General features: G+C 62.4%; 2 protein-coding genes across 2 annotated transcripts; both read right to left on the minus strand.

The window, feature by feature from the left end:
• Positions 1–356: 356 nt before the first annotated feature.
• On the minus strand, positions 357–13,837 carry KIF7 (kinesin family member 7). Its single transcript, XM_056114077.1, has 19 exons — positions 13,714–13,837; positions 12,262–12,598; positions 10,513–10,713; positions 9,950–10,343; positions 8,188–8,722; positions 7,169–7,285; positions 6,587–6,805; positions 6,220–6,380; positions 5,753–5,865; positions 5,454–5,603; positions 4,988–5,190; positions 4,238–4,435; positions 3,855–3,980; positions 3,551–3,727; positions 3,120–3,335; positions 2,341–2,547; positions 1,580–1,778; positions 1,018–1,164; positions 357–850 (listed from the first exon to the last, which is right to left on the minus strand). The coding sequence occupies exons 2-19, from the start codon at positions 12,587–12,589 to the stop codon at positions 477–479; spliced, it is 4,065 nt and encodes a 1,354-aa protein (XP_055970052.1). The 5' UTR covers positions 12,590–12,598; positions 13,714–13,837; the 3' UTR covers positions 357–476.
• Positions 13,838–17,589: 3,752 nt separating this feature from the next.
• Positions 17,590–22,601, minus strand: PLIN1 (perilipin 1). Its single transcript, XM_056114234.1, has 8 exons — positions 22,478–22,601; positions 21,467–21,671; positions 21,033–21,115; positions 19,921–20,185; positions 19,387–19,559; positions 18,884–19,075; positions 18,385–18,636; positions 17,590–17,863 (listed from the first exon to the last, which is right to left on the minus strand). The coding sequence occupies exons 1-8, from the start codon at positions 22,523–22,525 to the stop codon at positions 17,591–17,593; spliced, it is 1,491 nt and encodes a 496-aa protein (XP_055970209.1). The 5' UTR covers positions 22,526–22,601; the 3' UTR covers position 17,590.
• Between the last annotated feature and the right edge of the window lie 434 nt (positions 22,602–23,035).

Here is a 23,035-nt window from a genome sequence, read left to right on the forward strand (position 1 = left end):
TGCTCTTCCCACCCGAGGAGCCGGCCCTGCACCAGCAGCAGGGGCTTCTGAGGTGGCCACCTTGCCAGGCCTGAAAGCCAGCACAATCCTCATACCCCTGAGGCCAGCTCAAGTGAACCCCCCCCAACACACACACGCACACACACTCCCTTCAAGGATGACTTTATTATGAAATGCTTTTACAAACCCTAAAACTGGGCTGTTTCCCGGATCCCCATCCAAAGACATTAAAGGCACCGCCCCTGTTGCCACTAGTAGTTCTGTTACAAGCCGTGGCTGAACCCCAAAACTCAGATTTGGCTGAACTCCCAACTTCAGAACAGAAGGGGCTCAAGGCTCTGGCCACCAGGGGGCAGTCGCGAGTTCGCAGCAATCAGGACTGCTGGTGGGTTCAAGAACGAGCCTAGTCCTCACTTCTTGGTCCCCTCCCTTCAGCTGGCTCCTGGAGTGCTCAGAGGGAGGTGAGCACTGCCAGCCTACAGGGGGTTCTTCCTGACATCGATCATCCCAGGGCTGGCCCTGCGCGCGTCCCGCCGCGGCTTGGCCAGAGGCCCGAAGCTCCAGGGGAGGCCCGCCTCCCCCGCAGGGACCACCCGGCCCACCAGGGGTTCCGCCGCCTCCCGATGCCTGAGCTCCTCGGGGGCAACGGGCTCCTCGCCACACCCACTGGAGCGTCTCCAGCTCAGAGGTAGCGGGGCGTGGACCAAGTCCCTTGCCTCCTCCCGGGGGCCGCGGGGGTTGTTCTCCACGTGCGAGGGCTGCCAGAGCAGTTCGGGGGGTGCCGGCTGGGGCTCTTCTTCACTCGCAGGGTGCTGTCGGCTCTCCAGGCACAAGGCCCGTTTGTCCCCGCCTGCCGAGAGGAGTCCTTGTCAGGAATGGGCAACCACGCCCCAGGGAAGGCCACGCTTCCCTGAGCCCCACGCCCTCAGCCGGGGCAGCAATGGCCCAGTCAGGACAAAAGCTTGGGGGCTTTCTGAGCTACCAGGAAGGAGAGGCCGGTGGCGGCAGCGGCGTTACCCCTGCTCTGGCCCGCGGCCTGCACGCTGCTCAGCTTCTGTCTCAGCTCCTGGTTTAGCCACACGTGGCGGCCCAGCTCCTTCTCCAGAGTCTGGATCCTGGCCTCATACTGCCGCCTACTGTCTGCCAACCCTTCTCCCAGGTGATCTGCAGGGAGAGACGGGGTGGGGGGGATGGTGAGGGGCTGCACATGGGAAGAAGTGAGGGATTATGCATGGATAGGGCTAAGGGGCCATACGCAGGCAGGGGTGAGGGGATACGTGCGGGCAGAGGTGAAGGGTGAGGGGTCATATGCAGGCAGGGGTCAGGGAATGCGTATGGGCAGAGGTGAGGGGTGAGGGACCACACGCAGACGGGTGGGGGGGTGTGCGCATGCAGGCAGGGGTGAGGGGTGAGGGGCCGCATGCAGGCAGGGGTGAGGGTGAGGGGCCGCATGCAGGCAGGGGTGAGGGGTGAGGGGCCGCATGCAGGCAGGGGTGAGGGGTGAGGGGCCGCATGCAGGCAGGGGTGAGGGGTGAGGGGCCGCATGCAGGCAGGGGTGAGGGGTGAGGGGCCGGCCTGCCTCGGCTCTGCTGCAGCAGCAGCTGCATGTTCTGCTCGTGCTCCTTCTGCTGCAGCGTCAGCTGACGGTCCATCTGCAGGCGCTGCCGCTCCAGGGCTGCCTCCAGCCAGTACACCAGTCGCTGCTGCTCCTCCAGCTGCATCTCCAGCTCCGAGAAGGCGATTTGCTGCTGGTGCTGCTCCTCCCGCAGTGCCACCACCTGCACCGCCATCACCGCCAGCCTCAGCCCCCAGTCGGGTACCCCGACCAGGCTCCGGGTGTGTGTCACAGAGAAATCCATGGGGCTTTTTTTTTTTTTGCTTTTTTGGGTCACACCTGGTGATGCTCAGGGGTTACTCCTGGCTCTGCACTCAGGAATTACCCCTGGCGGTGCTCAGGGGACCATATGGGATGCTGGGAATCGAACCCGGGTTGGCCGCGTGCAAGGCAAACGCCCGACCTGCTGTGCTATTGCTCCAGCCCCAATCCATGGGGCCTTTGACACCTTTGACAGCTCTTGGCAGCTTGTGAGACCCCACTCCTTCCTACCCACATGCCAGCAGGACCACGACCAGGGCAGCTTAGCAGGACCCCACCCACCATGGGGACCAGTAAGGATTGCTGGACAGGTCCAGGCCAGGGCTGTCCAAAGGCGCAAGCAGTGCCCAAGGGGAGGGAAGCCTCGGAATCCCTGAAACAAGCTTCTGAGGGACTTATAGGTGGGCTGAGTACCCCCGCCCCTGGCCTGAGGGTGCAGGTGCAGTTGCAGGGCAGCAGCCCACCTTGTCGAAGTACTTGCAGAGCAGGGCCCTCGTCTCAGAGGACGACAGGTAGCTGAGCTTGGCCATGAGGTTCATCTCACACTGCGACAACACAGACGCTGAGGCCCGCAGCACCCGCTGACGGCACGTGATGGCCTCGTTCTTGTACTCGATGGCAGCGTCCAGGGCCTCGATGGCCTCGTCCAGCTGGAACAGTGTCCGCTCCTCCTGCGGGGACAGGGGTATGGTGCGTCATGGACTCTTGGGGGAATCAGCAAGACACCACAGCTGCACCGTTCCTCCCAAGCATGTCTTGAACACACAGACGCCTGGGACCCCGAGCAGGAGCATGGCCAAAGGCTGCACGATGTGCCCGGGGAAGTTCGGGTCCTCACACCATGAGGCCATGAGTCTCATATGTCCCATAGGGCAAGAACAAGCCCAGATCCCAGGTCCCGGGGCACCACCCCAGCAGCCCTCCCACTGCCCAGTCCAGCAATGGCCAGAGCCAGGATTAGCAGGACTTGGAGGTGGGTGGGGTGAGGACAGGGGTATTAGGGACAGTGGCACTGGGGGCGGGGCAGAGGGCGGGGATAGAGGTGTTGGGGGCGAGGTGAGGGGCTGGGTTACATGAGGCCGCGGGTGGGGCCAAGGGTGGGGGTGGCGCTGGGGCGGGACCATTGGCGGGGATAGAGCTGGGGACCGGTAAGGGGCGGAGATAGATGTTCCAGGGGTGGGGCTAGTGGCTCTGGGGGCGGGGCTACGGACGGGGGAGTTGGGGGGCCAGGGGGGCAGCGCACCTCCGGGGACAGCAGGTTTCCCTGCCGCAGTTTGCTGTCGATCTCCAGCCGCTGCTTGAGCAGTGAGTCCTTCTCCTGCCGCAGGGTGTCAATCTCACCACGGATCTGCTGCTGGCTCTGGGCGCTACCCTGCCGCAGCTGCCCGCTCTTCTCCGACAGCTCCTTCTCCAGGTGCTCCAGGCGGCTGGACACCCGGACGATGTCCTCACTGAGAGCCTGGGGGAGGAATCAAGCGCTGGGTTCCACCCCCGACATCACAGAACAGAGCAAAAAGAAAGCTCTAGGGAGATTCCCGGGACACGATCCAGCAGGACCATGACGCCTGATTGGGGAGTCCCCGACCCATCAATAACTCACCAAGCTTATCGGCTGTGGGACTTCACTGAAACTCACCCGCAGGCCCCCACCTGGCGTGCCAGGCGGCCCCTCACCTGGCTGGACCGCAGGCGCTTGCTCTCCAGCCCCGTCTTCTCCTGCATCAGGGCCTCCTTCTTGGCCAGGATGGCCTCCCGCTTGCGCAGCTCGTCACCCAGCTCCTCCAGCGCCCGCCGCTGCTGCAGGACCTTCTCTATCTCCTGGTCCAGCCACTTCTTCTGCTCCTCAATCTTCTGCGGCCGGAGCGGGGCGGCAGAGGGAGGTCAGCTCCGGCCTCTGGCTGCACCAGGCCGCCAAGGTCGCAGGAGGAGCGCAGCGCCCACCAGCGGGGGCACCGCGGACGCCGGGGACGGGGCCCACCTGCTGCTGCTCCAGGCTGACCACAGAGCCATTGCTGCCGCTGCGACGCTTCCGCTGGAACGCCGCGATCTCCTCCGTCTTGATCTTCAGGATCTTCTGCTGCTGCTCATGCTTCAGCTCCAGCTCCTGGGGATACGCGGGTGGATGTGCAGGGGTCAGAGGGAGGTGGGGGAGACCCCAGACCCAGACCTCAAGAGCATCCACAGGCCAACCCTGCCACCCCAAGTCCAAGGGGACGTGCGGCAGAAGCCCCTCCCAGTGCTGGTTGCCTGGGCAGACCCTTCCGAATTCCGACTCAGCCTCGCCCGCCACCAGCGGCCTCCCCGGCTCCGCCCAGCGCTCAGTCCGGCGCGCTTAGCGCCCCCTGCGGCCGGGAGCGGCACCTTAACGCGGTGCTGCCGCTTGTGCATCTCCGTCTCCAGCCGCCGCTTCTGCTCCGTCTCCTCGCGCAGCCGCCTCTGCAGGCGCCCCTGCTGCTGCCGCATGAGCTGCACGCTGCGCTCCAGCTCCTGCAGCCGCTTCTCGCTCTGCACCGTCAGCGACACCAGCCGCTCGGTCACCTGCTTCTTTTCCTTCAGCACCTGCGACCAACACAAGGGTGGCCAGAAGCCTGGCGTGATGGTGCCCGGGGTTGCTCGGCAGAGGGATGGAGAAGGGGTGCCAGGCGGGTGGACAGCAAACGGGCACCCCTCGGGCACTTCCTACGCCGGGCCCCCACACTCCTGTGTGCTGATCTGGTGACAGTTCACAGCTCTGTCATGGTGAGGTAGCAAAGCACATTCCTGGGTTGGATCCCCAGTCCCACGCAGGCGTGCACAGACACACAGAATCACAGAACTGGAAACTGAGGAACAAAGAGGCTGGAGAACGAGCAAGGACAATACAACGAGGGTGTGGCATCACCAGGACTGGCCCCAGGACCTAGACTGGGAGGAGGAGGGGGAAGCCAGATGGTGATGCAGAGACGAGGGATGGAGAGTGGATGGGCAGGCAATGGGACCACAGAAAGGAGACCAGGCTGGCTGGGGTCTCTAAAAGAACTAGGACGACGACAGGGATGGGGCCTGGGGCCTGCACCCACTGTCCTGCTTCCAAGCCACAACCCTCTCCCCGCCCCCGCCCCTGCCACTGACCTGCACCTGGCTCTGGGCCGCGGCCACCCGCTTGCGGAACTCCTGGAGCTGGGACCGCTCGCCTGCATCCCGCGGCTCCCGGCCCTCCAGCTCCCGAAGCTGCCGCTGCCCCTCACTCAGCTCAGCCCGCACGCGCTCCGCCTCCTGCTCCAGCTCCCGGATGCGCCGGCTGTGTTGACGGTTCAGCGCCTGGGCTGCCTTCCCTGGAGCAAGCACCGTGTCAGCCCGGCGGTGCGCAGGGCTGACTCCTGCTCTGTGCTCAGGGATCACTTCTGGCCGGGCTCGGGGGGCCACATGAGATGTCAGGGATCGAAGGCAGTTTGGCCCCCTGCACAGCAAGTGCCCTCCCCGCTGTACTGTGGCTCCGGCCCCGCATTCATGCTCACAGGTGACCTATCACCCTGTCACAGACAGAGCAGACAGAGACTGTGATGCCTATCGCAGGCAGAGGCCCTGCCAGTCCTACCTGTGCGGACCAGCTCACTGATAAGCTCCTCTTTCATGCGGATGTTGATGGCCAATTCCCGAATCTTCTGCTGCGCCTGTGCCAGCCGCCACTCAGAGGCCGAGGCAGCTGGGGCCTGGCGGGGTCGAGGGGCAGCCTGGCTCCCTTCCACTGCAGTGAAAGACTCATCGTCAGGGCTCCAACAGTCAACAAGGGAGACAAGGGAGAGGAGGGCATGCCCTGGGCCTGGGGAAGGCATGCGGGAGCATCATACAGGGCCCGTAAAGAAGGAGTACAGGGAAAGGTGGCCCTTTGGTCACCTCTGGGCCCTGCGAGTGCTGTGCCCAGCTCCTGCAGGCAAACTTCAGGACCCTTCCTGTCAGGGGGGCTTCCAGCGCATCGCCTCCTCTGGCTCCACTTGCTGATGCCATTTCTGGAAGGGAGAATCAGGAGTCAGTGTCAACCCCAGCCCCTCCCCCTGCCCACCTTCGTGTCCACACGGAATGAAGCCTCCGGCATTCTAGTCCCCAATGTCCCAATGTGACCCTGCTCAGGACAGGGGTGAACCTGGGATCTGGGGTGATGATTCGGAGACACACATTGATGGGAGGTGCCAAGGGTCACTTCCAGAGACCCTGGAGGCCCAAGCCAACCCCCTCACCAGTGACAACTCAGCTCTGATCATGAAGTCCCTGCCCTGCAGGGGGCACCTGTGAGACCAGTGGCTCCTCCTGCTGCCCCACCCGGCCCTGAGCTGGCCTTGCACAGAAGGGGAGGCTCCACTCACTTTCGAACCTGCCTCAGCAACTCCTCCTCCTCCTGGTCCTCCTCCTGGTCTTCCTCCTCTTCCTCCTCCTCCTCCTCCTCTTCCTCAGATGTGGAAGAACCACTTTCCAACTGTTCCACCTCTGCCAGCAGCACGGCTGCAGCTTCTCTGTCACCTGCCACCTGCCAGGGCAGACCCGCAGTGAAGCTGGAGACAGGGTGAGCACCCCATCCAGGGAGACACGCAAGTTCCCACCCGACTGACGGGCAGAAGCCTCCCCAGAACCTCCAGCCAGATCAGGACTGCCCAGTGTCACAGACCAACCCCAGCCCTTCCCTGGGCACCCCCTGAGGTGAGGGATGCACTCCCTGCCTTGTCCCCTCCTCACCTCTCCCAAATTCTCAGGACCAGTTTCACTTCCAGGAAGGCAGGTTGGGGGCACTGTGCCCAGCACAAGAGTGTGGCCACCCCCCAGCGGAGCCGTGTGAGGTCGGGGCACAAAGGAGCCAGGAGGCAGGAGCCCGGCCCCACCCCAGCCAGGCCGCACCAGCTCCAGCCGCAGCCGCAGCTCCGCCATTTCCTCCTGCTGCTCACGCAGCCGGTCGCTCTGCAGGGTAAGAAGCAGGTGCCAAGGAGTGGGGGCCACGACATCAGGATGCTGTTACCGGTTATCACTCCCTCCTGCCATACAAATCTCTGCCACGAGAGGGCGCTAAGACCAGCTCTGATCCCTCTACCTTGGGGCAACAGGTATGCTTTACAACCAATCCCAGCACTACCAGGAGTGACCCCAAGACAGCACCCCGCGGGAAGAAGCACCTCTGGGCATGACCCCCAAACAAGCATATAGGGCGACCCCAACACCACCCCACGTTCCCCCTCCTTCGCTCCCGCTGTGCTTCGCCCCATCTTTACCCACCTTGAAGAACCCAATCGTGCCAACTTCTGGGGAAGACGACCCACCACTCACCTGCAATTTGTACTGTTCCATGGCATCCTCCAGCGCTGCCAGGAAGTCCCGGTTCTCCTCCTCCAGTCGGGCCACCTGGTTCTGCAGGGCCAACAGCTGTGGTGCCGCCTCCCCCTCCTAGGGGCAGGAGAGGAGCTTCAGAGGCAACACACACCCAGGTCCCACCCGCACCGTATGTCCTCTGCAGCCACTGTCTGCCTCTAGTTTAAATTATTGGTATTGTTGTGTTGTTGCCTTGCACATGGCGATGCTCAGGGCTTACTCCTGGCTCTGCACTCAGGAAACACCCCTGGTGGTACTCCGGGGACCCAGGTCAGTTGCTTGCAAGGCAAGGGCTCTACACCCAGCACCAGCCCCTTCTCTCTCTCTCTCTCTCTCTCTCTCTATATATATATATATATATATATATATATATATTAATTAAATCACTGTAAGATAAACAGTTACAAAACTGTCCATGACTGGGTTTCAGTCATACAATGTTCCAACACTCATCCCTCACCACTGCAACATTTCCCACCACCAATGTCCCTGATTTCCCTCAATCCATTCCTCCACCCCACCTGTACAGCAGACACTATTCTCTGTCTCTTCTTCTCCGTCTCCTCCTCTTCTCCTCTTCCTCTCTCCTTCTCCCCCACCCTCCCTCTCCTTTTGGCATTATGGTTTGCAGTATAGGTATTCTAAGATTATCATTATATCCCTTTACCTCTTTTTAGCACTCAATTCTTGTCCAGAGTGATCATCATTTCCAGCTGTCACTGTCATAGCGGTCTCATCTCTGTCCTAACTGCCCTCTCCCTCTTGCGCCCCACCTGTGACAAGCTTCCAACCGTGGGCCAGCCTCCTCTATTTTAACAGCGACACCACTGACACTTGCAGAGCCTCGCCCTGGGCGCCGGACCAGCCCTGCAGCCCTTCCCTCCTGCCCAGCCGGGACCGAAGCCAAGCGACCGAGGTTACCAAAAAGACTGGGCGAAAGGGCGTTCGCCTCCTCGCGACCCCTCCCAGGGTCGCACCTGACCCGCGCGGAGCCCCTGCGGGGCCGGCTCCTCCGTGGACATGCTCTGGACGCCGCTGTCGGGCCCCGAGGCGGAGCTCAGGGCGCTGCGCTCGCCGTCCACGGCGCACAGCCACTCGCGGACCTTGCGCGCGGCGGCGCCGGGCAGCCCGGGCTCGGCCTGCAGCTGGCGCAGGAGGCTGCAGGCGGCGTCGCTGCGAGCCCGGTAGCGCGCGCACTCGGCACCCAGGCGCGCGGCGGCGGCGGCAGCTGCGGAGGAGGCCGCGGCGGCGGGGCCCGGGCGCGCGCCCCGGCCGCGGTGAATGATGCGCGTCTCCGAGCGGTGGCGCGGTGGCGCGGGCGCGCCCCCGGCCGCCTCGTCGGGCGCGCGCTCGGCCTCGGGCCGCCAGTTGACCGTCGCGCGGTTGCGGATGTTCTGCGCGCGGCTGGCATAGTTGAGGGTGTTGAGGGTCTCGTCGAAGTCGGACGAGGAGGGGCTGACGCAGGCGATCATCGCCGTCTTGGCATTGCCGCCCAGCGAGTCTTTGAGGATCCTGGGGGCGGTCAGGGCAGGGGGGTCAGGGCTGCGGTTTTCCTAAAACCCAGAGAACACAGAGAACCTCCCCAAGACTCTCTGACGCTGTCCCTAGGACCCAGGGCACCTCCCCAAGACTCTCTGACGCTGTCCCTGGACCCAGGGTACTGCCCAAGATTCTCAGGCGCTGTCTCTAGGACCCAGGGTACTTCCCAAGATTCTCGGGCGCGTTCCCTAGAACCCAGGGCACCGTCCCATGATTCTCGGATGCTGCCCCTAGAACCCAGGGCACCTCCCCAAGACTCTCTGACGCTGTCCCTAGGACCCAGGGCACCTCCCCAAGACTCTCTGACGCTGTCCCTAGGACCCAGGGTACTTCCCAAGATTCTCGGGCGCTGTCTCTAGGACCCAGGGTACTTCCCAAGATTCTCGGGCGCGTTCCCTAGAACCCAGGGTACTTCCCAAGATTCTCGGGCGCGTTCCCTAGAACCCAGGGCACCGTCCCATGATTCTCGGATGCTGCCCCTAGAACCCAGGGCACCTCCCCAAGACTCTCTGACGCTGTCCCTAGGACCCAGGGTACTTCCCAAGATTCTCGGGCGCTGTCTCTAGGACCCAGGGTACTTCCCAAGATTCTCGGGCGCGTTCCCTAGAACCCAGGGCACCGTCCCATGATTCTCGGATGCTGCCCCTAGAACCCAGGGCACCTCCCCAAGACTCTCTGACACTGTCCCTAGGACCCAGGGTACTTCCCAAGATTCTCGGGCGCGTTCCCTAGAACCCAGGGCACCGTCCCATGATTCTCGGATGCTGCCCCTAGAACCCAGGGCACCTCCCCAAGACTCTCTGACACTGTCCCTAGGACCCAGGGCACCTCCCCAAGACTCTCTGACGCTGTCCCTAGGACCCAGGGTACTTCCCAAGATTCTCGGGCGCGTTCCCTAGAACCCAGGGTACTTCCCAAGATTCTCGGGCGCGTTCCCTAGAACCCAGGGCACCGTCCCATGATTCTCGGATGCTGTCCCTAGAACCCAGGGCACCTCCCCAATACTCTCAGACGCTCTCCCTAGAACCCAGGGTACTTCTCAAGATTCTCGGACGCTGTCTCTAGGACACAGGGCACTTCCCAAGATTCTCGGGCGCATTCCCTAGAACCCAGGACACCTCCCCAATACTCTCAGACGCTCTCCCTAGAACCCAGGGTACCTCCCCAAGATTGCTGGACGCCTCCCCGAAGCTCACGCACCGAGTGATCTTGGAGTCTCTGTAGGGGATGTGGCTGCCACGTCGCTGCGGGTCACCCAGCGCGCTGATGACGTTGCCCAGCGCCAAGAGGCTGCTGTTGATCTGGATGCTCTCCCGCAGCCGCTCGCCTGAGCTGCCCGTCTTCAGCACCCGCTCGGAGCCTGCCAGGTCCACGAAGTGGAACTTGGACACGAGCAGCTGGCCGGGCGCTGGCCGGGGCGGGCGGCTAGGAGAGCGGCCACGCTGCTCCAGGGTGACAGTGAAGACAGTGTGTGAGCGGCTGGACAGGCGGTTGAGGTGGGTAGAGCCCGTGTGCCGCGCAGCATTGCCTGCCTCCAGGAGGCTGAGCACCTCGTCCAGGCCCTCTACATCCACCTCCTTCACTCCACACAGCACTGTGGGCACAGGAGAGGGTCCTGCTCATCCAGGTCGGGACTGGAGGCTCCCTGCCCCTTGCCCATGCCCATGCTCTCCACCTTGGGGACAGAGCTCAGTGCCCATGGGGGAACTAGAGCAGAGGCCGGCACGCTCCCGGACAAGTGCAAGCCCCGGGCACCTCCTCACCCACGTTCCCGCGGTCGTCCTCGCGCAGCTGGATGTCTCGGCTGGCAGTGCCCACCTCCAGCAGGTCCCGGAACTCCTCCTTGTACACCTCCAGGTAGGACACATGCACCAGGCAGTCCAGGAGGTCATTCTCATCGATGAGCTTGAAGGCCTCGGCCATGGCCCTCGGGATGATGCCCTGCTCGTCCTCACGGAGGGAGGCTGGGGAGACACACAGGGATCCAGGGGAATGAGATGGACAGGGCAGCCTGGGCCATGCCAGCTTGGAGGGGCTGGGCAGAAGGCTGGGGGTTCAGCAAGGGGCTGGAGTGGCAGTACAGAGGAAACAGCATCTGCACAAGGTCACTCCACATGGTCTCTGAGACCTGCCAGGAGTGATCCCTGAGCACAGAGCCAAGAGACTGACCTGCACAGTGCTGGGTGGAGCCCCAAAATCAGAAACAAAAAACACTGGAAAGTACCTCTCACAGTTCCGCTTTCTTTCTTTTTTTTGGGAGGGGGCACACCTGGCAGGGCTTGGTGAACCATATGTGGTGCCAGGGATGGTATCAGGTCAGCAGTACCTACTGTCCAATCCACAATCAGTCCAGCCTGGGCTTTTTCTTTCTTTCTTTTTTTGGTCTCATTTCCACAGAGCAAGAAGCCAGAGTGCTGGGCCAGAGTGATAGTACAGCAGGTAGGGCGTTTGCCTTGCACGTGGCTGACCCAGGGTTCGATTCCCAGCATCCCATATTGTCCACCCGTGCACTGCCAGGAGTAATTCCTAGTGTGGAGCCAGGAGTAAGCCCAAAGTATCACTGGGTATGAAGAAGAAGGAAGAAGGAAGGAAGGAGGAGGGAAGGAGGAGGGAAGGAGGAGGAGGAAAGGAAGAGGAAAGAAGGAGGAAAGGAGGAGGGAGGAGGAAAGGGGGAGGAGGGGGAGGGAGAGGAGGGGGAGGATGGGGAGGAGGAGGAAGACGGGGAGGGGGAGGAGAAAGAAGAAGGAGAAGGAAGGAAGGAAGGAAGGAAGGAAGGAAGGAAGGAAGAGGAGAAGAGGAGACAAAGAAGAAAGAAGAAGAAAGAAGAAGGAAGAAGGAAGGAGGAGGAGGGGGGAGGAGGAGGAGAGGAGACAAAGAAGAAGAATAAGAAAGAAAAAGAAGAAAGAAGGAAGAAGGAAGGAGGAGGAGGGGGGAGGAGGAGGAGAGGAGACAAAGAAGAAGAATAAGAAAGAAAAAGAAGAAAGAAGGAAGAAGGAAGGAGGAGGAGAAGGAGGAGAAGGAGAAAGAAGGAAGGAAGGAAGGAGGAGGAGGAGGAAGAGGAGGAGGAGAGGAGACAAAGAAGAAAGAAGAAGAAAGAAGGAGAAAGAAGAAGGAAGGAGGAGGAGGGGGAGGAGGAGGAGAGGAGGAGGAAGAGGAGGAGGAGGAGCAGCCAAGTGCTGATGGGGGAGCCAAACCCGCACGCAGTGTGGCTCTATCATCCTGATTTATAAGCCAACAGGAGGGAGGGCCATGAATGCCTTAGAGTCCGCGGGCCAGTGGGTCTCATCCAAGCTTCCATGAGTTGTTCCCCTGAGGAGAGCCAGCTTCCTGCTCCCCCACAAACAGCCGGCCAGCCGGCTACCCAGCTGCCTTCCTGCCCTGCCCTGACCATGGTAAGTACCATCAGGATGCTGGAGGGTCAGGAAATCCACCTTCTTGCTCTCTGCTGAAGAACTGGGAGGCTGGAGCAGAAAGTCAGGGGGCCCGTCCCCTCCCTGTGTAGGGTCACTCACCCACACTGGCCTCTCCCATAGTGTAGGTCTTGCCCGAGCCTGTCTGGCCATAGGCAAAGACGGTCGCGTTGAAGCCCTCGAAGAAGGCCTCCAGGAGGGGCTGCATGCAGGCCTGGTACACGGCCTCCTGCCCTGTGTCCTCATCCAGCACCACGTGGAAGTTGAAGTGGCGGTCACGGCCCAGGGTGACACGGCCATGAGCCGGCTCCACCCGCAGGCAGCTCTGGTGGCCATGGAGCAGTTCTTTGGGCAGCAGCGGGCGGACTCGCAGGGCTACCCTGATGGTGGCCTCCTCTGGCCCGGGCAGCCTCGGGGCCTCCAGCCCCATGGTGAGGGCCTGTGAAAAAGGAAGAGGCCGCCATGGACATTGCCCTGATCCAGGCCTGACCACTACTGTACATAGAGGGGGCCCAGATCCGGACCCCCACAGGTGGGTACCCAGCACCCAACAGAGGGCTGCAAGCAGAGAGCTTCTGGATTCCAGCTGCATCCCTCATGGACAGAAACGACACAAGCCCCTCTCACTTCTGGGAGTTCCAGCGTCTGCCTTTTACACCCCTATCTTTTTCCGAAAAGCCCCCTGCCTCCGCCACCAAGCTCCTACACTTAATGCTGTGGCCTCCACCTGCCCCACCCCATCTGGTCACAGGCACCCTGGCCCTGACTGACCACATCTGGACAGGGCCCTTGGTGATCTCTGTCCCCCACTTTGAAAAACCGGAATATGATGGTCACCCCCACGAAAAGCAGCTCCTTGGTGCCTGCCCGAGGACTTACCAGGACTCCCCTAGTCCTGGGCTCCCCGCTCTCTTTCCCAGCCAGGCACAGACGCAGGCGTTCCCTGGAGCTCCCTGCCAGCTCCTGCCACCCCAGGCGTCCCGCCCCCCACCTCCCAGGGCGGCCCAGCAGGTCAGCTCCAGGTGCTGCCTAGCCAAGAGCGAAGAGCCGTCCAGGACCCTCACCCCAGCCCCTCATCCCGGCGCGATTTCCTCCGCTGCGGTTGCCCTCCACGAGGAACAGTGCGTTGAGCCGGTCCCGCGGGGAGCCAGAGCCTGGGGGACAACGTCCGCGCCCCGCTCACCCTGACCGCTGGCCGGGCTTCCCCGCATCCCTGCCCAGGGCTCAGAGCTCCCCGTCCTGGAGGAGCCCGCGCAGTTCCACCGAGGCGCAAGGGGCAGGCAAACCCGAGGTGCCGGGCCGGGAAAGTTTGGAAAAGTGATGACCAAAGCTGACCGACTCTCGCAGAGTGTCAGCGTCTGGCGCGTCCCGGATGCGGGCATCAGATGCCCCTAACTTAACGGGTCGGAGGGCCTCCGGGAAGCCTCTAGGTAAGGATGGGGGCTCCCCGTGCCGGGTCGGGGCTCCCCCACTCTGCGATCGCCCCAGATCCACAGGCAACCGCAGCCGGGGGAGAGCGCCCACCTCGACCCCCGAGCCCGAACCCGAGCCCACCTCTATGGGGTGCCTGCAGTCCCCAGCTGCAAAGTCAGGCCCGGAGCTCCAGCGCGGCGCGCTCCGATGCCGTCATCGGGACCCCCGCCCCCCAAACAGCCCGCCCCGCACCCGCAACTCCGCCCGCCGGGGTGCCGGGGGGAGTGGAGGAGCGGGCGGGGCGGGGCTGATTGGGTGGATGTGGGCGTGGCCTCGTAGGGGCGTGGCCAGACCTCCCGTTTCCCGCCCCTTATGCGAACTCCGCCCGCCGGGGTGCTGAAGGCGGAGCGGAGGCGCGAAGGGGCGTGGCTTCTTGGTTGGGTGTGGGCGTGTTCCGTCGGGGGCGTGGCCATGCCTCCGGTTTCCCCTCCCTTACCCGGAACTCCGCCCTCCGGGTGCTCGCGGGGGCGGAGGCGCGGGCCGGATGGGGCGTCCGGCGAAGGGGCTTGTTTATGGGCGTGGCATTCCCCGGGGGCGTGGTCTCCAGTTTCCACGCCCCTCATGAGGCCTGGGAAGCGCGGGCGGGGCGGGGCGTCTCGTGAGTGGGCGTGTGTGTGGGCGTGGTCAGGCCTCGGCTTTCCCACGCAGACGGCCTGGTCCTCCTGGTCGGTGGGGTAGGAACTTCTCAGCAGGGGGCTCGGAGTTTTGCTCTTTCCTCCGGGGCCGCCGCCGAGCTCCAGTCCTCAGGCCTGCCCGCCGTAGCCCCACGAGACTCTCCGCGCCCGAGGACTGTGGCAGGGGCTTGGGACGCCCCTCCTGCCCCGCGCTTTTGCACGCGGGAAGAGGCCGGTGCTCCGCCAGACCCAGGGAGCAGGACGGCGCCCAGCACGCCCCGCGCAAGCCTGGACGCGCAGGCCGAGGCTTGTTAGTCTGCACTTGGAATGGGCGTGGGGCGCCTCGGTCCTCTGCGACTCCCTGGGGCTGAGTGGAGGGCGCTGCCTCACAGCGCTATGCTCCCTGCGCCCACCTGCATGGGCTTTGCCATTTCCGCTGTGTACAGACAGTGTTTTCCCAATGACTCGGGCACAATACAGTGACGTTAGCACCTAATAAAGGGCGGGTTTGTGGTAAAGTGCATGCCTGGTGGGCATAAGACTTGGTTTGATTTCTGGCATCAAAAAAAACAATTATTAACAATATATCATATTAATATAATATCAACGTATTTGTATATAACGTATTTAATATAATATCTCAGGGGCTAGAGGTTGTACAGCGAGTATGGCACTTGCCTTATAAGGCCAACCCAGTTCCATCCCTGGCATCCCATATGGTCCTTCGAGCTCACCAGGAGTGATTCCTGAGCGAAGACCCAGGAGGTAAGCCCTGAGCATTGAGGGGTTGGACCCTAAAATTATCTCAGGGGCCAGAATGATAGTACAGTGGGCAGGGCATTTGCTTTTCTTGCAGCTAACCCAGGTTCTATCCCCGGCACCCCATATAGTCCACCAAGCCCCTCCAGATGTAATTCCTGAGTGCAGAGCCAGGAGTGACCCCTGAACATCACCAGGTGTGAAGCAAAAAATTAAAAAAAGACTATCTCAGAAGTATTCCAGAATGTTTTATTGTGGGTCAGAGGTGATTGAAGCACATGGGCACTTACTCACTAGCACTAGATAGTGCTCTAAGAAGCTCTGGGAGTGACCCCAAAGCACAGCCAGAAACATACTATTGTAGGTCACAGTGGACCAGGTAACTGAAATCAGAGGGTGAGTGATGGGTAAGGAGGGATATTATAGAAGGATTTTGTGTGTTTGTTTTTTGGGCAACACCTGGCAGTGCTCGGGGCTTGCTCCTAGCTCTGTGCTCAAGAATCACTCCTGGCGGGACCCTTTGGGGTATTGGGGGTCAAACCTGACTCAGCCACATGCAAGATAAGCACCCTACCCACTGTACTGTCTCTCTAGCCTTATGGTAGGATAACTTATATGTTGGTCTGTTGGTAAGTGCATTTATTATATATATTCATTTACTCCTCCCATTGGTCCCGTTTTGCTGCAGGTCCCAGACAGTGCAGGGACCATAAGCTCCAGAAGCACATCTTAGGCCAAAGCACCAGCCAACTCATCCCGGTGTCAGGTAGGGCCCTCACGCAGGTACTGGCACCGGCATCTGCCAGAAGTCTCCATATGCTCTGACACTTCCTAAAGTAAACATTTGACACTTGACCCTGAACAGCACTGGGGCTGGGGTGCTGATTTCCATTGCATTTCATTATTTCTATAACATTTGTTCTGTTGTTCTTTTTTGTTTTCTTTTGGGCCTCTCCCAGCAGTGCTCAGGGCTTACCCCTGACTGTGCTCAGGGATCACTTCTGGTGGGTTCGGCATGCCAGAGATTGAACCCAGGCTGGCCACATGCAAGACAAGCATCCTGTCTGCTGTACTATCTCTCCAGCAATTTCTGTTCTGTTTTGGAGATCACTCTTGGAAGTCGTCAGGAGCTACTCCTGACTCGGTGCTCAGGGCTCACTCCCAGCGGTTCTGAGGGTGCTGGGCTCAAACCCAGGCCTCCTACACACCGAGCAGGTGCTCTCTCTGTTGAGCTCCTGCTCATCACATTTTTAACTTCTGGAAACCACTCCTGCAGGGGCTCCGGGGTCAAGGGCCACACCCAGAGGAGCTAGGGACATGCTAGCTCTGTGTTCTTCCACCAGAGTCATGTCCCACAAGTGAAACAAAGAGGGGTGATCCGTGCAGCTGGGCTATCCCGGGTGTTGGCCCCTGGGTCCAGGTTGTGACCTCTCTGGTCCCCGTGGATGGCCTGTGCAGGCTGAAAGTGAAGGTCTCTGACCTCAGCTTTCTGAAGTGTGTTGGGGGGACTGTCATTTTTGTGCAGTTGTGTCTTGGGCAGTGAGTGTTGCGAGCTGCTGACCAGCCCCCAGGGGGCACCTCTGGCATGAGCACACATAGGAGTGGTGGCAAGGTGGGCAAAGGACACACGTGACTAGTTGGATGACACCATGGTGGCAGTTCCAGAACCAAAGAGGGGACGGAAGGGGTGAGGGTGCAGAGGATGGTGTGGCTGTGAGGGGGTCAGACTGGATGATCCAGGAGTGAGGGTGTGGAGACATATGAATATGGAAACAGATACATTCTTTTTTTTTTTGGGGGGGTCACACCTGGTGGTGCTCAGGACTTACTCCTGGCTCTGTGCTCGGGGATCACTCCTGGTAGGGCTCAGGGGACCTTATGGGGTACTGGAGATCCAACCCCGGCTGGCCGTGCGCAAATGCCCTCCCTACTGTACTATATTGCTCCAGGCCCAGCCTATTTTTATTTTTCCTACTCTTCCAAACTGATTCAGTTGCCATTTCGCTGCAGAAGGGAATGCGAGCAACTGGGGGTTGCGGAGGGGTGTGGGGGAGAGGACTGGAAGTACACCAGCGGCTGTCCCGGCCCTCCAGCCAACAGTGACTATCTGAAGCGGCACCGGGGTGCCGGGACGCGGGAAGAACCGATTCCCCTGGCGTCGGCAGGGGCGCACCTTTCCCGTCGGGAAACAGCCGGCGCGGGGTTGGTCTGGTCGGAGCTGGCTGCCAAGGGGCGTGCCAAGGGCTGAGAAGGGGCGTGCCAAGGAGCGTGCCAAGGGGCTGCAAAGGGCTGAGAAGGGGCGTGCCAAGGGGGCGTGCCAAGGGCTGCCAAGGGGCGTGCCAAGGGGCGTGCCAAGGGCTGCCAAGGGGCGTGCCAAGGGGCGTGCCAAGGGTAGCGGCTCGGAAAAGAGCTCGGCCCAGGTGCGCGCGGTAACGGTGTTTATTTGCCGGGCCCGGGGTGCGGGGCGGGGCTCCGCGGAGTTCGGCTCCCGTCTGGGTCGCGATTCGGGGCCGCACCCGGCGGTGCTCCGGGCCGTCTCCGGGGCCACTCCGGGGCCCCTGCCCGCCGGTGGCCGCCTGCCCGGCTCAGCTCTTCTTGCGCAGCTGGTTGCACTGCGCGCGGCCCAGGATGGGCTCCATGACGCTGGGCCGGAAGAAGCTGTCGCTGACCCGGCGCTTGGGCCTCTCCCGAGTGGCCACCGGGAGGCTGTGGCGGGGCGCGGCGGGCACCTCCCCGCGCTCCTCGGGGCTCCGGGCGCCGCGCAGGCTGCCGCGGGACCCCCGGCGCTCCCACTCGGGGGGCGGGTTGTCGATGTCCCGGAACTCGCTCTCGGGCTCCATCAGCGACAGCCTGGGGAGCTAAGGGCAGAGCAGGACCCTGTCGCCGGCCCCCGTCGCGCTGGAGGGCCCCGGTGTCTCCGCCGGCTTCGGGACCCCCTTGCCCACGCCTGCCCAGCCCGAGGCAGGGCCCGGCCAGGTTCTGGAGAGCCGCCCAGTGATCAGTGGCTGCCAGATCCCCTCCCCGGGGCGCCAGGTGAAGCCGTGACCGGGTCGCCCACCTAGACACTTCCAGGGGTGGTCTCCTCCCCAAGAGCCCCCCTGCAGCTTTTCCCAGGGACCGCCCCCCCCAGGAGAGCCTGAGTGTCGCTCACAGCCGCCACCTCCCTCAGCCCCCATCCCACCCGCGGGTGTCCGGGGAGCAGCCAGGTCCTTGGGTTGTAAGCTAATGGGGGAGGGCTGGGGACCCACAAACTGGCTGCCAGCGGTGGGGAAGGGTCTCTGTCTGGGGTCAGGGAGCTGTGTCAAGGTGGCAACAGACCGAGGCAGCCCGGAGGGCCAAGGAAATGGGGCCTGGGACCCGGGGAGGGGGGCAGACTCACCGGGACATAATTGACCACTGTGTCCACCACATTGTCGGTCACGCCCTTCAGGGCGTCCGACAGGGACATGGCGCGGCTCTTGGGGGTGGCCAGGGGGGTGGCCGGGGCGGGCGTGAGGTGCAGCAGGCGACCGGCGGTGCTGAGCATGGCCCTGGGCGCCCATGTCACGGCGGCAATGCTGGTTCGCAGGGCCTCCTGCAGAGTATGGGCCACGCTGCCCAAGATGCTGGGCGCTCGGGACCGGGCCGCCACCTGCCGTCCAGAACAAGGTCAGTGTTTCCCCCTTCCTTGGAGCTGGAGCGGGCTCTGCCACCAGCCCCCGACCCCCCTCTGCATCTCGGTCTCTCCCTCGTAGGCATGAGAGCTCATCAGTGGGACGGAGGGTATGGCCAGGAGGGCCCCCCCAACTGGAGGATGGCGTGGACGCCAGCTGGGCAGTGAGGGGCATGGCACAGGGACCCCAGCTCAACACTGGGACCCGGGGCCAGTGCTCCCTCACCTCGCTGAGCCTGTGCTCCTCAGAACCCGAGTCGTCATCCTGCGACTCATCCCCCTCTGTGTCGCTGGCTTCGTCCCGGTCCTCCTGCTGTGCGGCCGCCAGGTGGTGTAGCCACGGCACCCGCACCTCGCTCTCACGCCGTCGGGACACCACCTGCATGGCGGCTGACGCGCTCCACTGCGCCAGGCTGCTCTGTGAGTGGGAAGGGGGCGCTGGGACCCCGCTGCAAGCCCCGGGTGCCCCCTCCGCCAGCCCTTACTCCCATGTTCCTGTGTGGTGCCAGCCTGGACTTTGTGGAAAGGGGACTTAGGCGTGGCTGGCCACGGGCCTGGGGACTCCCTGGTGGCTCCCGCATCCCCCCATGACCCCAGGACTCCCCTGAGGATCTGAGGTGGTGGGCCAGACCCCCTGCCCCCATCTTTGGAGCTGCATTTCCTCCCCCTGAAAGAGCGGGCTGCAGGGGGCTGGAGGGACACCCCAACTCCCAGGCCAGTGGCACTTACCAGTGGGGCCACACCGGGGATCCACATGGCCAGGGCGTGGCCCTGCTTCAGCGCCCGGGCTGTGGTCTGGTAGGTGTGCTGCGTCACTGTGTTGGCCAGCGCCCCCACCCTGGCCATGAGGTTCGGCTTGGCCTTGGGGGGCTTCTGGGTCCGTTGGTTTCCTGGAGTTGGGGCTGGGAGGTGTGAAGGGAGTGAAAAGAGGGTGTGTCTGCAGCCACCAGGAGTCCCCACAAACTTTTTTGGAGGGAGGCGCCCCCAGCAGGATTCAGGGCTGACTCCTGGCTCTACACTCAGGAATTATTCCTGGTAGGGCTCAGAAGACCCCACGGGATGTCGGGGATCAAACCCCGGTCGGCTGTGTGCAAAGCAAATGCCCTTCCCGCTGTGCTATCGCTTGGCCCGTCCCCCACAATCTTAAAAGGCATCTGGATGTGCTTTCACCCTCATGCACCCTGAGTGGGGGGGATCCTGCTGGAAGTCCCCCTCCCCCCTTTTCTTTCCGGGGCAGCTCCGTGGGGAGGGTGCTGGCCATACCTGAGTCTTCCTCCTCGGGAGGGAGCAGGAATCCCACCACCTTCTCCATGCCGCCCACAGCCAGCTCGGCCCCGCCCGAGGCCAGCCGGCCCACCCGTGTGCCGACGGCATACTCAGCCGTGTCCTTGGCCACCCCCCAGGCCAGCTCGCAGCTGGCCAGGGCGGCCCCCAGGACCTTGTCGGAAGTGCTGGCAATGGGCACGCTGATGCTGTTCCTGGCACTGCGCAGGCGAGTGGAGATGCTGCCCTTCAGCTCCGAAGCAATCTGGGGGGCACAGGGCTGGGCATGGACCCCCGGAACTGCTTCCGGGAAGGTCCCCAGAAGGACAGAGAGGGTGGGGCCGGGGAGATGGTGCAAAGGGCAGGTGTGCATGCCTGGCAGCTGCCAATCCCTGAGCTCAATCCCCAGCACTGCCAAGCTGGTCAGCGCACTCTGCTTGGAAGTTTTCCTCAGGCCCATCAGTCAAGGCTGGGGCTGGAGCCAAGGTTTTGGACTCTTTGGTTTTTTGTTTTAATTTTTGGGCCACAACTGGCAGTGCTCAGAGATTACTCCAGATTCTGCGCTCAGGAATCACTTCGGGCGGTGCTCAGAGAACCATATGGAATGAACCCAGGTTGGCTGCATCAAGGCCCATGCGCTACCCACTATGCTATCTTTCTTTTTTTTCCTTTTTTTCTTTTTGGGTCACACCTGGCGATGCACAGGGGTTACTCCTGGCTCTGCACTCAGGAGTCACCCCTGGCTGTGCTCAGGGGACCATATGGGAGGCTGGGAATCGAACCCGGGTCGGCTGTGCGCAAGGCAAATGCCCTACCCGCTGTGCTGTCGCTCCAGCCCCCCACTATGCTATCTTTCAACCCCAAAGTTTGGGCACTTTGGGTTGAGCTGAGCTTGAAAGGGATCCGGCCCAGCCCTCCTGAGCCGACCAGCAGAATCTCTGGGCTTCTCTGCCCGTGAGGCGGCCATGGCAGGGGTGTCCCCTCAAGGACTGCCTCTGGTGCCACCTGTCGCAGGACTCTGCCAGGCCCTCACTGTGTCGTGCTGTGGAGGTGCGTGCCCCCCCCCCGCTGCCCCCAGTGGCGCTTTGTCCAGAACATTCCCAGGGGCTTACCTTCTCGGGAGGGTACTGGAGTGCTGGGATCTTTTCTTCCAGCTGGTCCAGGCCTCGGCAGGCCAACTCATTAGCAGCTGTGACTGCAAGTGAGGGGCCATGGTGGTGACCCCCACCACCCCCACCTGTGCCCGACCAGCTCTGCGACTCTTCAGCCTCTCGGAAGCGGCTGAGGTCTCCTCTGGGACTTAGCAGGTCTCCCGGCATCCAGAGCTTTCCCCAATGCCCCCCCAGCCCTGCCGGGACCCCCCTGCTAGCCACACCCTGTTAGTTCCTGCCACTGCTTGGTGAGAAGCAGGAGTGGGCGCTGGGTACCCCCGCCCCCTCTAGGTCTCTCAGATGGAGCACAGTCATCCTTTTGGGGGAAAGGTCTGGGCATCTACAGGCAGAGCCGTCATCTCTGGCCGGCGCATGGCCGGGGCAGTGGCACTCACACTGGGTAGACAGCCTGCGGACCACTGGCTCCATGCCCCATGCTGCCAGGCTGCTGGCACCCTGCACGCCCTTCTCATAGGCATTGCACACGGAGGCCACGAGCGGGTGTGCGTCCTTGGTGCTGGTGTAGGTCTTCTGCACACACTCCCGTGTGCCGCTCACCACGGGCAGCTGCAGGACCCGCTGCAGCACGTTCTCCTGCTCCTACAAGAAACACATGGGGGTCTTGAGTCCCCCTGCCTCGCCCCCCACTGCTGGGGGCCACCCACGCCCCAGCTCGCAGAGTCACCCACCAGGAAGCTCCCAAGGGCCCCATAGGGCAGAGCACAGGCTCACAGAGCACGAGCGGCCATTACTGTCCACCAAGGGCCCAGACCAATTTCACCCTCTTCCTGGGAAGCAGCAGGTGCCCTAGGAATGCTGGGGTGTCCAGGATTTGGCTGCCCCCAGTGGAGGCTGAACCCACACACTTTCTAGCCCACCAGGGAGCACACATATGCAGCCGTGGTCACAGCCTTTCCTGTCTGGAACTGCCCACAATGTCCCCACTGCTGTCCCTGGGGGCCGCGATTCTGAGGACACCTGCCTCTCCCAGGAAGACTCAGGGAGCACTGGGGCAGTGGTCAGGCTGGTCAGGGCTCACTCCTGGCTCTGTGCTCACTTGATTTTTGTGTGGTTTTGTTTTGTTTTTGGCCACACCCGGTGGCAGTGCTCAGGGGTCACTCCTGGTGCACTCAGGAACCACCCCTGGCGGTGCTCGGGGGGCCCTGTGGGATGCTGGGGACGGAACCTGGGTCAGCCGTGTGCAAGATAAAGGAGCTCCCTGCTGTCCTATCTCTCCAGCCTCTCGGGGCTCACACCAGCGGGGCTGGGGGACCACATGGGTCCCTGCTGTCCCATCTCTGGTGAGGGCTCGACTGACAGAGATACAGTTCTCAGCCCCTGTGCCCCCCGCCCCGGTCGGGTTCCACCCTGTCCATCCTGTCCTGCAGTGCCGGGCGGGTACTCACGGGAAGCTCTCCATCCAGTAAGGCTGGACCCTTGTTCACTGCCATCATTACTCTTCCAGCTGCAATGAAGAAGGCCCTGGGCCATGAGCAAGCCTCGGCTGCGATCCTGTGTCCGTCCCCCGCCTCTCACGGCCACCAACTGGGCCCTGCCTGGTTGCTCAAGAACCCTGGACAGAAGGCGGTCAGCAGGGGTGGGCGGGCACGGAGGATAGGTCCCAGAGGGCTGGGTTACCCCACAGCCTCATTACTCAGCCAGCCTGGTGCTCTTAGCTGGAAGCAGGCATGAGGTTGGAAAATGAGGGAGCCCTGGAGCTCTTGGGTAGGGTCCGAGAGACAAAAACGGGTCTGGGGCTAGAGCAACAGGAGAGTAGGTAGGACATTTGTCTTGTCTGCAACTGACCCGGGTTCAATTCCCAACATCCCATAAGCACCTGAGTACCACCAAGAGTGATTCCTGAGCATAGAGCCAGTAGAAACCCCTGAATATCGCCGGGTGTGGTCCCCCACCCCCCAAAAAAGTAAGTTTCAGGTTTATTTTTTTTTTTAACCATGAAGTTC

Source organism: Sorex fumeus, unplaced genomic scaffold, assembly GCF_029834395.1.
Source record: "Sorex fumeus unplaced genomic scaffold, SorFum_2.1 ptg000024l, whole genome shotgun sequence".
NCBI lineage: Eukaryota > Metazoa > Chordata > Mammalia > Eulipotyphla > Soricidae > Sorex > Sorex fumeus.

Bases quoted from the DNA above. Each gene is read 5' to 3' on its own strand.
- PLIN1 (XM_056114234.1), bottom strand. From the start codon at position 22,525: ATGATGGCAGTGAACAAGGGTCCAGCCTTACTGGATGGAGAGCTTCCC. The intron at 21,672-22,477 runs GTGAGTACCCGC...TGTTTCTTGTAG, and splicing joins TACTGGATGGAGAGCTTCCC to GAGCAGGAGAACGTGCTGCA. The intron at 19,560-19,920 runs GTATGGCCAGCA...CACACCTCCCAG, and splicing joins TCCCGAGGAGGAAGACTCAG to CCCCAACTCCAGGAAACCAA.
- KIF7 (XM_056114077.1), bottom strand. From the start codon at position 12,589: ATGGGGCTGGAGGCCCCGAGGCTGCCCGGGCCAGAGGAGGCCACCATC. The intron at 5,866-6,219 runs GTGAGTGGAGCC...TCTCCCTTCCAG, and splicing joins TTGCTGAGGCAGGTTCGAAA to AAATGGCATCAGCAAGTGGA. The intron at 3,728-3,854 runs GTGGGCCCCGTC...CTCCGGCCGCAG, and splicing joins TCAGCCTGGAGCAGCAGCAG to AAGATTGAGGAGCAGAAGAA.